This window comes from Cibotium barometz, chromosome 41, assembly GCF_041138505.1.
Source record: "Cibotium barometz isolate CiBa-2024 chromosome 41, ASM4113850v1, whole genome shotgun sequence".
Classification (NCBI taxonomy): Eukaryota; Viridiplantae; Streptophyta; class Polypodiopsida; order Cyatheales; family Cibotiaceae; genus Cibotium; species Cibotium barometz.
The window spans coordinates 36,947,900-36,961,978 of record NC_141086.1 but is presented as its reverse complement, the minus strand read 5'-3'; the positions used below and the strand labels follow the sequence as shown (position 1 = coordinate 36,961,978).

Sequence of the window (14,079 nt, the reverse complement as noted above, 5' to 3'; positions counted from 1 at the left end):
GATCAACCCATGTACATCCAATCATCTTCACCACCTTTACCATCACGATCGCCCTCTCTGACTTTATCAGATTTTGTTTCCAGAGCGGGATACATTCCTTCTGCCAGTGTGGGACCCTGGCATCCATCATCTTCTCTCATGGTCCCCCTTTTTGGACTGAGAGGGGATGTGTGAAAACGGTATTTTTCCCAGCCCTAAAAAGGGATTTTTCTGCGTATTTTTATGTTTTATTTGGGGTTTTTTGTCTTGGTTGCTGGCCTACACCTTTTAGGCTGACCGACCAGCACCCCCCCTCAGTATATATAGCCTTGCCTATAATTCATCATTCAAATACCACTTCATTGTCATATCCGGTACCATCTGGCCACTACCTGGGACAGCAGCCCACTCTCAGCTACAGGCCACCGTGGGACAGCAGCCCTCTCTGCTATCATCAGCGTTTTACATCTGCTGTCAGCAGCGTTTTACCATCTGCTGTCACCAGCGTTTTACTTCTGCTATCATCAGCGTTTTACAGCAGCCTTACATCAGGCTTACATCAGCCTTACATCGGCGTTTACTTCAGGCTTACATCAGCACTGTCATCTGCATTTTACATCAGCATACATCAGCACCTACATCAGCACTTCATCTGCATTTTACATCAGCAGACATCAGCGCTTACATCAGGGCTTACATTAGCGTTTACATCAGCCTGTGATCAGTGCTTGCTTCAGGGCTCACATCAGTGCTTCCATCACCATATCATGTGTTTTACCACAGCCCATGGGACAGCAGCCCCCTCTACTATACATAGAGCATATCAGCGTTTTTGCCTCAGCTCTCACCATCGGGACAGCAGCCCACTCTCTGCTACATCATACCAACGGGACAGCATCCCACTCTCTGCTTAGCTTCACCATCGACATCATATCAAGTACGCAGCACCCGTGTCACCACATCTTGCACCACTCAGGACTGCAGCCCTCTCTGCTCATCACTTCAGGTACGCAGCACCCGTGTCACCAGAGCTTGCACGATTCGGGATGGCAACCCTCTCTACTCCTCACCACCCTTCAGGTACGCAACACCTTGTCTCACCAGAGCTTGCACCCTTCAGGTATGCAACACCCTTGTCATCAAAGCTTGCACCATCACCACCACTCGGGACGGCAGCCCTCTCTGCTCTTCATCTACCACCTCAGGTACAACAGCACCCTTCTCATCAGAGCTTGCATCACCTCATCTTCTGCTGCCACTACCACCTCAAAGTGCCTCTACATCCACCGACACGAGCCTTCGATCCCACTCGAAGTGCTTTGCCTCACATCGACCCGAGCCTTCGTCATCGACCGTGCTTCAGCTCTGACATCATCTCTGCTTTTGCACTCGTCTCTCTACTCAAAGTCACCTCACACCTGAGGGCTCTTGTACATATTTTCACTCACAATTATACATATATATTCACTCACATATTTCATGCTATGTGGTTTTGCTCTGATCTCTCGTACATTTGGTCCTTTCGTCCTTTTGCCCTCACAGTTTTAGTATATTCATATAGTACAAAAAGGGTGTACAAATCTTGGCCAGCCATAGGCTGCCTTCATCAAAAGGTATTCTTGACTCATAGAGTCCTAATCTAAGCCTAAGTCTAGTGACCCAGCCCATGGGGGGCTGAATGACAACAATGAGCTAAGCGATTGCCTAAAATAGACCTTGGAGGCATGGGTGGACTGGCCAACCTACTGTCAGCCAAGTCCTTGGACCCATAAATCCATCTTGCTACAGCCGACAGTAATAAACCCCTACAATGCTAGCCGACAACCTCTTGGTCCTTCCACCACATCTTTCCATGCCAATAGAGCTGCAAAGCTCCTATATCTGGTTCTAAATCTGATCTTTATGTGTTGCCCTTCAAGGATTAGCCTTGGGATTAGTATTCACATGTGCATGCACATGACAATGGGACACCATTTGGGCACAATTTGGACACAAAAGATGACTTTTTGGACAAACTTTTGTGGGCTCAAAGACAAAACCGACTCCATCAGGAATATTCCTCTTCTCCCTATAAATAGCCAAGCTCTCATTTGTACCTATCATCTAACCCCCCTTTGCGATCAGGTCATAGGAAATCAGTAGAAGGTCTAAAGTCATCAGAAATTGTACAAACATCATCATCTTTTTGTACCATATAATACATTGAACACATAACTCATCTCTCTCTCTCTCTTCTCTCTCTGACTAATCATCATTTAAGTTTGCATCATTGTTCTTTATTAGGGCCGAGGATCAAGTAAGCAAGGCTACCAAGCAAGCAACATTGGTATCAAAGCAATCAGGCTCCACCCTCTATGCTATCCCAGGAAGGTGCATAGAATCCATAGCAAAATATAGCAAATGTGACCGGTCCCTATAGGAGGCCTACAAATCAGAAGACAATATACACTCATTCAGAACACTTAACTAAAGTTAACAATGGAAACAACATTAGCAACATAAATACTGGAAATACCAAAATATACATGACACTAGCACTGGGACCGGAAAGGGCCGCCCCCTCCCTCCCCCCCCCCCCCCCCCCGCCCAATTTGTATTTCTTGGAGTATTTATATGTACAAGTGTCACGGGCCAAATAGACCAGATTTCTCCACAAAGAGAGTGAATACAACTCAAACAAATTGGTTCAAGTCAATGAAGTTGTGTTGGTCGGAGAAGTCTCAAATCACAGGCACATTCCCACCTTCACTGGGTGCACACCTGCCTTTCACTGGTCTTCCGGGACCGTGCACCAACAAGCACGCCCGTACTAACACAGGCCAAGGGGTACACCGCGGAGGAAACATGGCCTGGTTCTCCCAAATAAGCTTTACTCCCAGATTCCCTAGTGTGTCTAACCTTCACTGGCTCTCAGAAGCTCTGAGGACGCGGTTAGCACCACCACACAGGGAAAAACTAACTACACTAGGAAAGCTTTCTGAGCATGGTCAGCATAAACATGCTTTGTTCCTGCTCTGCACAAAACTTAAAGAAATCTCTGAACTTAATTTAATAAATTTTAGATCTACACAAATAAGAAACATGAGGCACCTGGTATAGCAAGTACAATTCAAGTACAGTAGGTATAATTTGTAGCAAGTACAATTAGGTACATCAAGTACTTCACACATGTTGCAAGTACAATTCAGGTACTGTACTTACAACAAGTACACGTGCTGTTGCAAACAAGTTCAAGACAAGTACAAGCAGCGAGCAACAAGTGCAGTGGGTACAGGTGAAGTTCAGCAGTCGGGTACCATCAGGCAGGTACAATTCAAGTACAGGGCAATCAGGTACAATTCAGGTAGAGCCAGGCGATGGAGAGAGAGGAGGAGATAGCAGGCAATGGAGAGAAAAATGCAGCCAGCCACCCACGTGGAAAATATTACTAAAATATTTCATGCAAGACCTTTTTCCAAAGGTTATAAAACCTTAATGCCTATTTAATACTATGAACATCCACACTAGAAAATGTCCAGCCCTTCTTTTAAATGTGTGTGAACACATTGGCTTATAAATATTAAAGTTACCATAGCTTATGGATTTTACAATTTACAAGGACCAAAATGGTAGTACTTACCACCTGTTCACACGCCACACCAATGTGTCAGCAAGCAGCACTCCAGGCGTCCCTGTCCAATGTACTGGCACGACAAAACAAGCAAGCACATGCAACAAATCATGCGAAAACAAGTTTATGCATGCAGTCATAAATGCATGTACACATGTAATCTCCCTTTCATGAAACTTGTACAAAAAGTTCCTGTCGGGCACAAAACTGGCGCGACATAAATATAGATATATGTTCTCGTCTTCCTATGGAGTGACAGTCTCAAAGGTAAGACGCCATCCTAGCCATACACGGGTGGCACCAACAGGCTTCCGTCCATACAGCACAAAACAGGTCACACACGGGTGACACGAAACTTGTCCCCGTCCATGTGATGCAGTACTGGTGTCACACGGGTGACACGAATCTGGCTCCCATCCATGTGACACCAAAAGACTGGCCCTTTCACATGGGACACCGGCCTGGCCCCATGTGAACATGGCACAAGTCTGGCCGCTCTATGGAGTGACAATCCCATAGAAGTGGCTCCAGAAATGGAGATGGACCAAATGGTAACATCCCCCCGGGCTTCTAAACAGTTGTCTGCAAACTGAAAAGCCTCAAGATATGCCTGCAAAAGCTGAGGATAGTAAGTTGAGGATAGTCAACAAAATAATCCTCGTCTACCCACCACTTTGCATCAATTGGCAAATAATTTTTAAACTTCACAAGGTATCTCCTGGAAAGCTTTCCATGTGGCAACTCTCTCTCCTTGTGAAATACAATCTGCTCTGGCTAAAGGATCTCCTCAAGCTCATCAATTTCTGGCGGATCTTTTGTGACAGCTCCTCTGGATCTGGCCCCACATACTTCCACAAAAGACTCACATGAAAAGCATTGTGAATCTTCCAATGGCTGGGTAAAGCAAGCCTCAAGAACACTTCATTGATCTTGTCAACCACTTTGAAGGGTCCATAATATCGAGTAGAAAGCTTTGGATATGATCCCTCTCCTCCTGGCCTCTTCCGAAGTCTAGCTTTCTCAAATTTCAGCAATACCCAATCACCTTCCTCGACTTGTATGTCCCTTCTATGCTTGTAGGCAACCCTCTTATGCTTGTCTTGTGACCTAGCGATGGTTGTCCGCACCCGAGCAAAGGCTACATCCAAGTCACGCACATACGCATCAACTGCAAAAATCTCATCCTTTGTATGAAGGATGGGTGGCAAGACCACTCCGCCATAAATAATCTCAAACGGGGCCTTTCCCGTGGAGGCATGAACTTTTTTATTTTAGGCAAACTCTACAAGTGGAAGATACTTCTCCCACGCACTCTTTTGATATGCCACATAACACTTCAACAAATCCAACACGACTGAATTCGCAGCTTCACTTTGGCCATCCGTTTGGGGGTGATAAGCTGATGAAAACTCAAGCTTAGTGCCCATGTTATCAAATAAAGCCCTCCAAAAGATAGAATCAACTATAAACATGCCTATGTTGCGACCATCTTTCTCCAGTTGTTTAGGAAAGGAAGGTGCTGCTAGCCCTTGGACCTTCAGCATCAATGCTGATGGTCCAAAGGCTGGTAACATTGTCATCAGATGCATGTAAATGTGGCTTTCTCGGTGCCTATCTAAACTGACTCCAGCAATATAATCACATGGCAAATATGGCCAGGTGACAATCATGTAAATTGAACTACCTGCTATGCTTAGTGGGCTCCTCCAAGATATCACCTACACCCAATTATTATACTTGGAAAGCATGTCCAAAGTATATTCTGGATTAGAGGCACATAACACACCAAGTTGAGAGGAGCTTGGGATGCCATTATTATGCCTAAGCAAGAGGGAGGATTGAGCATCATTAACCCTGAGGTGCAATGTAAGGCTTTACTTTATAGTTATTAGAGGGGTTGTCAGAGGATTTCTTCCAAGCATTGAGACTTGGAAGGACTTCCTTTTGTAGCAGATGATTAGATTTATAGCCCACATTTTTTTTTGGATGCAGATCACCAAACCACCTTCTTTAACTTTGGTGAGATCTCTTCTGTGAGCTTGGGATGCAGATCTCAGCACAAACATAAAGTAATGCTCCTTCTGCTCCCTTGCGGATAGCTCGTCAAGCCTGGAGGTGTAAAATCAATGGGATGCCAAGAATGCTTCTATCCCCACAAATCATGACGGGCTCAAGAAAACCTTTACAGATAGTAAAAGTGTCTTGTCCCCAATCGGGAATGGCTTATATTAGCGAAACCAGTGGATTCCTAAGATCATGTCACATCCCAAAAGAGGCGAGACAATGAAATCTCGTTGGAATGAGGCCTTCTGAACTTCAAAGGCAAACTGTTGTGCCTTCTGGGATATGTGGGTGCGGAGAGCAGGTGTGAACCCGTCCACATCCAGATGATAGGGTACTAATGTGCAGTTCATCTTGTTAGCCAACTGGGGAGAGATGGCGTCTTCAAAACTGCCCATGTCAAATAGGACTACAAACTGTCGGCCCTTGGCAAAGCCATAAGCTCGGATGAGGCTTTTTTGTGCAGCATTGCTCTCACCCTCCTACTTAGCATCAAATACCACGGATGGCTTAGGATGCATAGAAGGTAAAAGCTAAACCGCATTGATGATAGTAGGCGGGGCTGGAGGAGCTGGGAATGCTGTGGCAACTGTGGCAAAAGGGGCTTTGGCGGCTTGTTCCGCTTGCCATTTGTGGCGATCCTTCTTACCATGCCCTATGATGTGACAGAAAAAACATCTGTTTTCTGATTGGTATTTCTTTTGCTCCTCTGGAGGAAGATAACCTCCAGTAATGCCTGCCTTAGCCTTTTCATCAGGGGTTTTCTTAGGATTAGATTCTTTATCCTTCTTACCCCCTGAACTGGAGCTATTACTGTCGTCCTTCTTAGCATCTTTAGAAGATGCATTGCCTTTCCCTCGCTGTGCAGCAAATTGCTGCTCTGCTGGGGTTTGGTACGGACTGGGATGACTGCTTGGGCTTGCCTCCGTTCATCTTCATTTCTTCATTCTGAGCGAGAGTCAAAGCCCGGTCATATATACTGGGTTCAAAGTTGTGAACTGTGAACCGGATGTTGGGATCCAATCCACGAATGAATTGCTCCATCTTGGCCTGCGCAGTTAGCCCTAACTGCTGTGCTAAAGCAATAACCTTTCCGGAAAACTGAAGCACTGGAGACCCGTTCTATCTGAGTCCACACAACTCATCTCCCAGACCAGTCATATACTAGGACGGGAGAAATATGGTCTTCATGTCATGAACAAATGTGTCCCAGCTAAAAGCTGTGACACCTGTGGTCTGGTCTGTATGAAGATTAGACCAATGCTGCCACCAAGTGACTGCCTCACCTGTGAAATGGGGAGCCACTATGTGGACTCTATCCTGAGGATCTGTGATCCTACCTAATGGAAAATAAGCAGTAAATTGATGAATAAATTGATTAACTGCTAAATGATCACACTTACCATCATACTTACTAAAATTTGGTTGACTTCGAACGACGGTCGTCGATGTTGCAGACTGCTGGTTGGTGGCACCTGAGGCTAGGGAAGCTGAAGAGAGGTGCTGGTATCTAAGATGCATGGCCTCCTTTTCCCGTTGGTGCTCGAGTAACATACGTTCTCGATCAAGCTATCGTTGGTACTTCCGAGCGGCGAGTTCAGCCTGACACCGGTCTTCTTCGATCTTGCGTTGGGCTTCCTCATAGTCCCGTCTATCTACTTTTTCTTGTTGTTTTCTTGCTTCTGCTTCTGCTTCTGCTTTTTCTTCTCTCCGTCTGGCCTTGTCTTCTCTTCTTTGTTGTTCCATCTGAAAGAAGAGGGAGATGTAGTCGGGGGTTGCTGGAGACAGAGAAGGACGTGCTGCTATTGCCTCCAAGAGTTGGAGACGCTCCATGAGAAGCTGGTTCTGAGCTCTAAGTAGAGCTATGGTGTCTGCTGTAGTCGGAAGAGCAAGGTCTCCTTCGGGGGAGACTGCTTCAGACTGATGGGTACTCTCCTTTGTAAATGATGTTGAAGTCGGTGGTCGTGCCGGAACACAATCTGACCATCCAAGGATGCCCTCACGCTAGGATATAGTGTGTGTGTGTGCACAAGCTGAATCTGATACCAATGTAACATGCAACGGAAGTATTTGTAATTGAGGATCCTGTCACACAAATGCTCACACCGTCTTCAATATCCTGAGTTTCGCGAGTTTAGCAATCCACTTTAAGACTTCAAACATTAAGAGATTTGAGAGAGAGAGAGAGAGAGAGATGGAAACTGTACACCATATGGGGTCCCGAATTACCTATACTAAAGGGCCTCCTATCCCGTTACCGGAATAGTACTTGCTTTATTACTTTGAAGAGACTGACGATGTGACTGACGATAAGCCAAACGCAAGATCTTTGAAGACCAAGAGTCGGACTGAACTGTACACGGCTGTAGAAGCACCAATGATGTCCAATCTCGAGCCTATGTATGGAATGAGGAAGGGCTACAAATCTGAGGCTGAGATAGGGGCTGTTTGGGACTGTTCTAGGCTATGTATGAATGCTGTAAATGAATATGAATGCTGAGTTTTACCTTCACCAAGTGGCTGTAGCAAAACGATGAAGAGATGAATGCTGAAAACTGGTTGTGCAAAAAACGCAAGGTTTACTGATGGCTGAATGCTATAGACTGCTACATTTTGCTGATGGAGGGCTGGATGCACATGCGTTTATGCTCCTAGGGTTGTAGGATGACACGCTTCTCCAAAACGCAGGTTGCTGAAGTGAACTAGGGACTGAAGACTGAAACGCTGAAGCGCTTGAGGGCTGATTGCTGAGATATGAGATGATTTTAATGAATGAGCAAAGCCCTCCTATTTATACTACCCTGAGGCTAGTCAGTTGGCACTAGATGCTCGCCGACTACATAATAAATGCTATGCGACTGATAAATGGTGTATAAATGCTGAAAATTGTGGGAAAAATACCAAGATAAATCCTAATAAATATTCTAATAAATACTAGATGATATCTGAGGGGTTCTGCAATGGTCTAGATGCAATGGATGAATGATATGCAATATGCAAAGTGCTTTCTAATGCAAACCCTAAGGTTTCTACTGACTCTACATACATGAATGCGTCTCTTCAAGTGGATTAAGGAACTTGGACTGAATGACTGACTGTCTAAGGCTGAGAATGACCTACGTAGCTCGTGCCTGACTTATCCTGGACTCAGGATTACAATGGGATCACCGCGTACGACAAATACCATCCTGAAAGGTACTATACTATACAATGTTGCACTGATGATGATGAGCCAACTTGTCACCATGCACTACAGTGCGGAGTGCATGTGACAAGCAAGGCTTCCGCACATGCAACATTGGTATTAGAGCATTCAAGCTCACTCCACAAGTGGAAGAGAGGTGATGCACCCAATCATCCAGATTTGCAGGCTTTCATGTAATCATTAATTCATATGAACATGAGTAGAGGAAAATCCTCATGAATAATTCAGAAATGAGCACTAGTCTTATACTTGAGCATTTAAAGTGGCTTGAACCATAAAAATGGCTTGAGAGATATTCACAAAATTTTGAAACAAACATGACACTGTTATTTCAAAAAACCTTAAAACTTTACATCAACCCATGAGCGGGATATATATACACTCCCTAAGTTTCTATTGGTATATACACACTCCGTAAGGAGTGGAATATTACTACACACACAAGACTGGCCACCTCGAGCAGCATGAAAGGGTTAGCAGCATTTCCTTTTCCTTGAGATGTTCAAGTTTCCCCAACCCCTGAACATAGTGGGGATGTCATAGCAGGTAGTCTATGTTTTGCATGATCAAGGTCATGATTCGAAGCTTTAAGAGGAGACTCTCATGGAGTCAAGATCTTACTGTTTTTGTTTAGTTTGGGAAATAACCTGAAGTTTCTATTGGTATACCCTAAGGTCATCAGCGCCAAAGAGTAGGTGCAGGATCGCGCATAAATATATCAGCATAGTAGACAAATCTTCATGGATAAACCATCGAACTGTGTGCATTTCTATCTCCGGAGGTGAAAAGCAGACTCGGCCACAACGAAGGCTAGCACTAAAGAGGAAACATACGCACGTGCAAATGTTGGGAGTTGACCCATCGTTCCCTTGGTACCTTTTCAGGGCTCTAAGCATCAACTCTCTATACTCTCATCCTAACCCAAAAAGCTCAGATGCATTTAAGAAAAGAGTGATTCGTGTGTTACCTTCCAGCTCACCAAAGATTTTACATTGGTTTGTGTTTCTTCTTTTTTTCATTCTGCTTTGCTTTAATAGGATGCCAGCAAACTTCATTGTTAGATGGGCAGCGTAGCGAGCTACCCAAACCACTTGTTCTAATCTTCTGCTTTTAAGTAAGGGGGGCATAATCAATGTTTTAATGCGTGTGGGTTGTTGCCTATTAGTACTACTATCCGAAAAAACTGAACCATTGATGCATTATGCGGATTACAATTTACTGGATTCAAGAAAATCCACATGCCCCTCATATGTCTCTACCAAGCATTTTTTGCAACCCATCAGTATTGCAAACAAGTGAGTATATTGAAGTTCGTTGCAGAGGACACAATAAAGTAACAAAATTATAGCTTTTCTCTGTTTGGAGATTTGAATGGCAAAGAGTATTATACCGTAAACGAAAGTTTCATGTCATCATGGAATCTTTCAATTGCCTCCCGCAGCTCCAAGACAACTCCTTTTAACATGCCAGTACCCCAAAGCTTCATTAATAAACATTTTACCATAAGATTCCCCGCACATTTTATGGTAAATCTTGTGGTAAACAATCCATTCATTTACAGGCTCTGCTTGCTTTTGACTTCAAATGGATACTTAAAGGATGCCCTGCTTACCTTTCCTAGCACAGTCCAGGACATGATCAACGCTCACTTGGTTAAGATCCACCCCATCAAGAGCGACAGTACCCGGTGGCATCACCACTTTCTCAAAGAGACCCGCCGTCAATACAAATGTCAAAAGCTCAGCACGATCTCTTCGGTAATGATAAAACAACTCCTCTCCAAACCTGCATGTGTCAAAGCACAAAATGAAGATGGTCAACTCTTCTATAGGGCCTTGACAGGGTGAATACCGTAATCAATGTGCAGCACTCGACCTCAAAGCCCCTTATTTCCATGCAAGAAGGTGGCAAACACATGATTATCTTTGTACCTCACAAAAAGGCTCACCACCTTGAAGCTGACTTGCCTACATTTGGCAGACCCATTGAGAGGGGAAAGTTCAAGAGAGCTCAATGGCAAGCAGTTTATATTGGCCATTGAAAATGATAGACGCTTCACCAGTGCACTAGAAACGCATTCATGGTGTCGAAAAAGACAATTCCCAAATCTTCCCGATACAACAATCATCTCTAGTGGGTTTGTTGACTTGCATAGAAAGAACAAGCATGGTTCATTTGACATGTTCTATCTTTCTGATACAGAGGCAAATATTATAGATCGTTCCCAACCTAAGAGTATAGCCTGCTTTACACACTCTACCAAACAGCTCCGCACGGCTGGTTGCCCATCAGCTGCTAGCATTAGTGCGTCGGATTTCTATCCTAATCCATTTTGCTTTTGTTGCGCCTCAGAAAAGACATGGCAGTACAACGTACCCGTTTTGAAAGCCCATCTCGGTGTAGTCTTGTGATGCTGCAACTGAAAAATCACCGACAGAGATCAAAATGTATGTTTGACAGGGGGCTCTCTTGTGTGGACAAAGAGAGAGAACTTCAAGGTAAATCCGTAAGCCTCTCGGGATGGGAGTTCAGCAGCCGAGATCCTTCGTCCTCCTGCAAGAAATGAAAAAGAAGAACGCCATCTCCTCCTGCAATCTCCCCCCAATTTCCGCGAGAGCATTCGAAAATGTAGGTAGCCTTCTCCCTTCTCTCGTTCTGGTGATGATCTGCTCAAAGCAAGGCCAAAAGGAGTGCCTCTCCCTGCTCTGAAAAAATCACTAACTGCTGCACCTGTCACATGACTGATGCCAAGGAAGAGGCTAGAGCCCTGAGCCCTTGTTAACCATTAATAGACACAAACAGTCGGGACTCAAGTCTCAGAGTAGCCTGTAGGTAGTCAGTCACAGCTAGGACAACAGTGTGTCGTCTCCATGGAATTTTGGAAATAAAACGCACGTACTTCGAGCTATATCCTAAAGAGTTAGAGACTAGGCATATATATTCCACACTAATTAATGAATGTAAAAAAACGTTTTGGACCCATATATTCTTTGTTTTCATTTCTTTTTTAAACCATGCTTCTATTATTAACAATGCCTTATGTACAATATAGGAAATGAAGTCCATCTTCAAAGAACTTCAAAAGCAATAAATGTCTTTCAACGATAAGCAATCATGGAGGGATTGTCTCAAATTCATCTTAAAGTAAGCATATGCCTCTAGAGTCGTCTGTCCAAACATAGCATTGTTTCTCATCTTTCATACTATCCATAGAGCCCAATATCTAGTCCATAGAAAGAAAACATCAAAATCATGAGACTTGGGTACACCAGTCCCAAATATCCATAATTGCTTTACATATCACCTGCTTGGAAAGCATCATGTGATATCATCAGCCAATTGTTGAAGAAACTCCCTTGTCTCCAAACAATGTCATAACAAATGTGGTATAGTTTCAGAAGGAGCTCCACATTTGCAGAGCCAGTGGCTTCAACTATCCCTCTTTTGGTAATCATCTCCGCAACAAGGAGGACACCCACTAAACGACACCAAAGAAACAATCTTTGCTTTAAAGGCAACTTACTTTTCCATATACCCCTGACGTTGATTCCTATCCATAGAACAATTACTATCCGGGACTTACTTCATCTATCGTAATAACAGAAATTGAGTCTCGATTTACGGATCCATCAGTCCAGCCTAACCCCATCCGATCCCATGGGTTAGCCAACCGCCCAACCACTGTAGTGATGGGATCCAATTTGGAATTTGGTTAGGTTTTGTCCCGGGTACCAAGGAAAAGAGTTCCAAGGCCCCCTAGCCGGAAGTTCATGCAAACATAAAACTAGCCACACCACTTACACACCCAATATGAAATTGCCTTTTTCTTAGCATCAGCTAACTTTAAAAATAATCCTTTAATGAAACCATAGTACCACTGATCATAATCTTCCAATTTATCCGGTTGATTCATAATTTCCCATCATTCCTTCATCAGAGTATCTATGGCATCATTGGCAACTAGAACGCTCACCACATGTCCACACAGGGGCCTTTTCAATAGTTCCTAGCCCATAATACTCGGTAATATAATCACTTATAAAAATCAAGATGGACTCTCGTTGAAGATCAGCAAGATCAACCAACAGATCCATATAAAGAGCCATGGACTCATCCATTGAAGACCAGCAAGGTCAATCAACCAGATCCATGCCCGGTACTCTGAAGAATTGACAGCAGCAGTCGGTTACATTCCCATCTAGATTGAACTGAATACAATCTATCTCACATCCACATTCCCATTCACATCTATACATCCACATTCACATCTATGCATATACATCTTCATGCATACATCCATTTTCACATTCATACATCCATTTCCACATTCCCATTCATATAACCCCATATGCCTTCACATCTAATCTTTTACATCACATCCATTCTCGCCCTATCACAACCCATATACATCTTATCCTATCACATACACTTCTTACCTCATCCCATACACATCTTATCACATCTTAATTCATCTTATCACCTCTTATACACCTCTTATCACATCCTATCACATCTCATATCTATTTATAGAATACAAGAGAATTATTATATTTGATATAAGATTTCTTTACACATTTACTTATGCATAAATTCCATTTAAGGAGATTAATACTTCCGAAGTAAAATCAATCTTTTATGCATCTTCCTATGCATAAATTCATTTTAAATGAAAATGACACTTTTGAATTAAAATTCAATGTTTTATGCATCTTCCTATGCATAAATTCAATTTAGATGAGAATGACACTTTTGAATTAAAAATCAATCTTTTATGCATCTTCCTATGCATAAATTCAATTTAGATGAGAATGACACTTTTGAATTAAAAATTAATTTTTTATGCATCTTCTTATGCATAAATTCAATTTGGTAGAAATTACACTTTTAGAATAAAAGAATTTCTCTTATGCATCTAAGTTATGCATAAAATCCATTTATGATGAAAATCACACTTTTAGTATAAAAAGAATATCTTTTATGCATACCTCCATGCATGAAATCCAATTATGATAAAAGTAACACTTTTATAATAAAATAATCAACTTTTATGCATACCTCTATGCATGAAATTCAATTGTGACAAAAGGAACACTTTTACATTAAAATAATCATCTTTTATGCATACCTCCATGCATGAAATCCAAATATGATAAAAGTAACACTTTTACATTAAAATAATCATCTTTTATGCATACCTCCATGCATGAAATCCAAATATGATAAA

The 14,079-nt window shown here is 43.0% G+C and overlaps 1 protein-coding gene across 2 annotated transcripts in view; it reads right to left on the bottom strand.

Moving 5' to 3' along the window:
* Positions 1 to 11,769, bottom strand: part of LOC147614926 (protein unc-13 homolog) — a 207,599-nt gene extending 195,830 nt beyond the window's left edge. The window contains exons 1-3 of one of the 2 annotated variants that reach the window (XM_086780241.1): positions 11,232 to 11,769; positions 10,468 to 10,640; positions 10,246 to 10,310 (exon numbers count right to left, since the gene is read on the bottom strand). In XM_086780241.1, coding sequence (XP_086636367.1) covers positions 10,246 to 10,310; positions 10,468 to 10,640; positions 11,232 to 11,248 — 255 coding nt within the window. In that variant the 5' untranslated portion in view covers positions 11,249 to 11,769. The remainder of the gene's footprint in view (positions 1 to 10,245; positions 10,311 to 10,467; positions 10,641 to 11,231) is intronic. The other variant, XM_086780242.1, reaches the window with a different exon arrangement.
* Between the last annotated feature and the right edge of the window lie 2,310 nt (positions 11,770 to 14,079).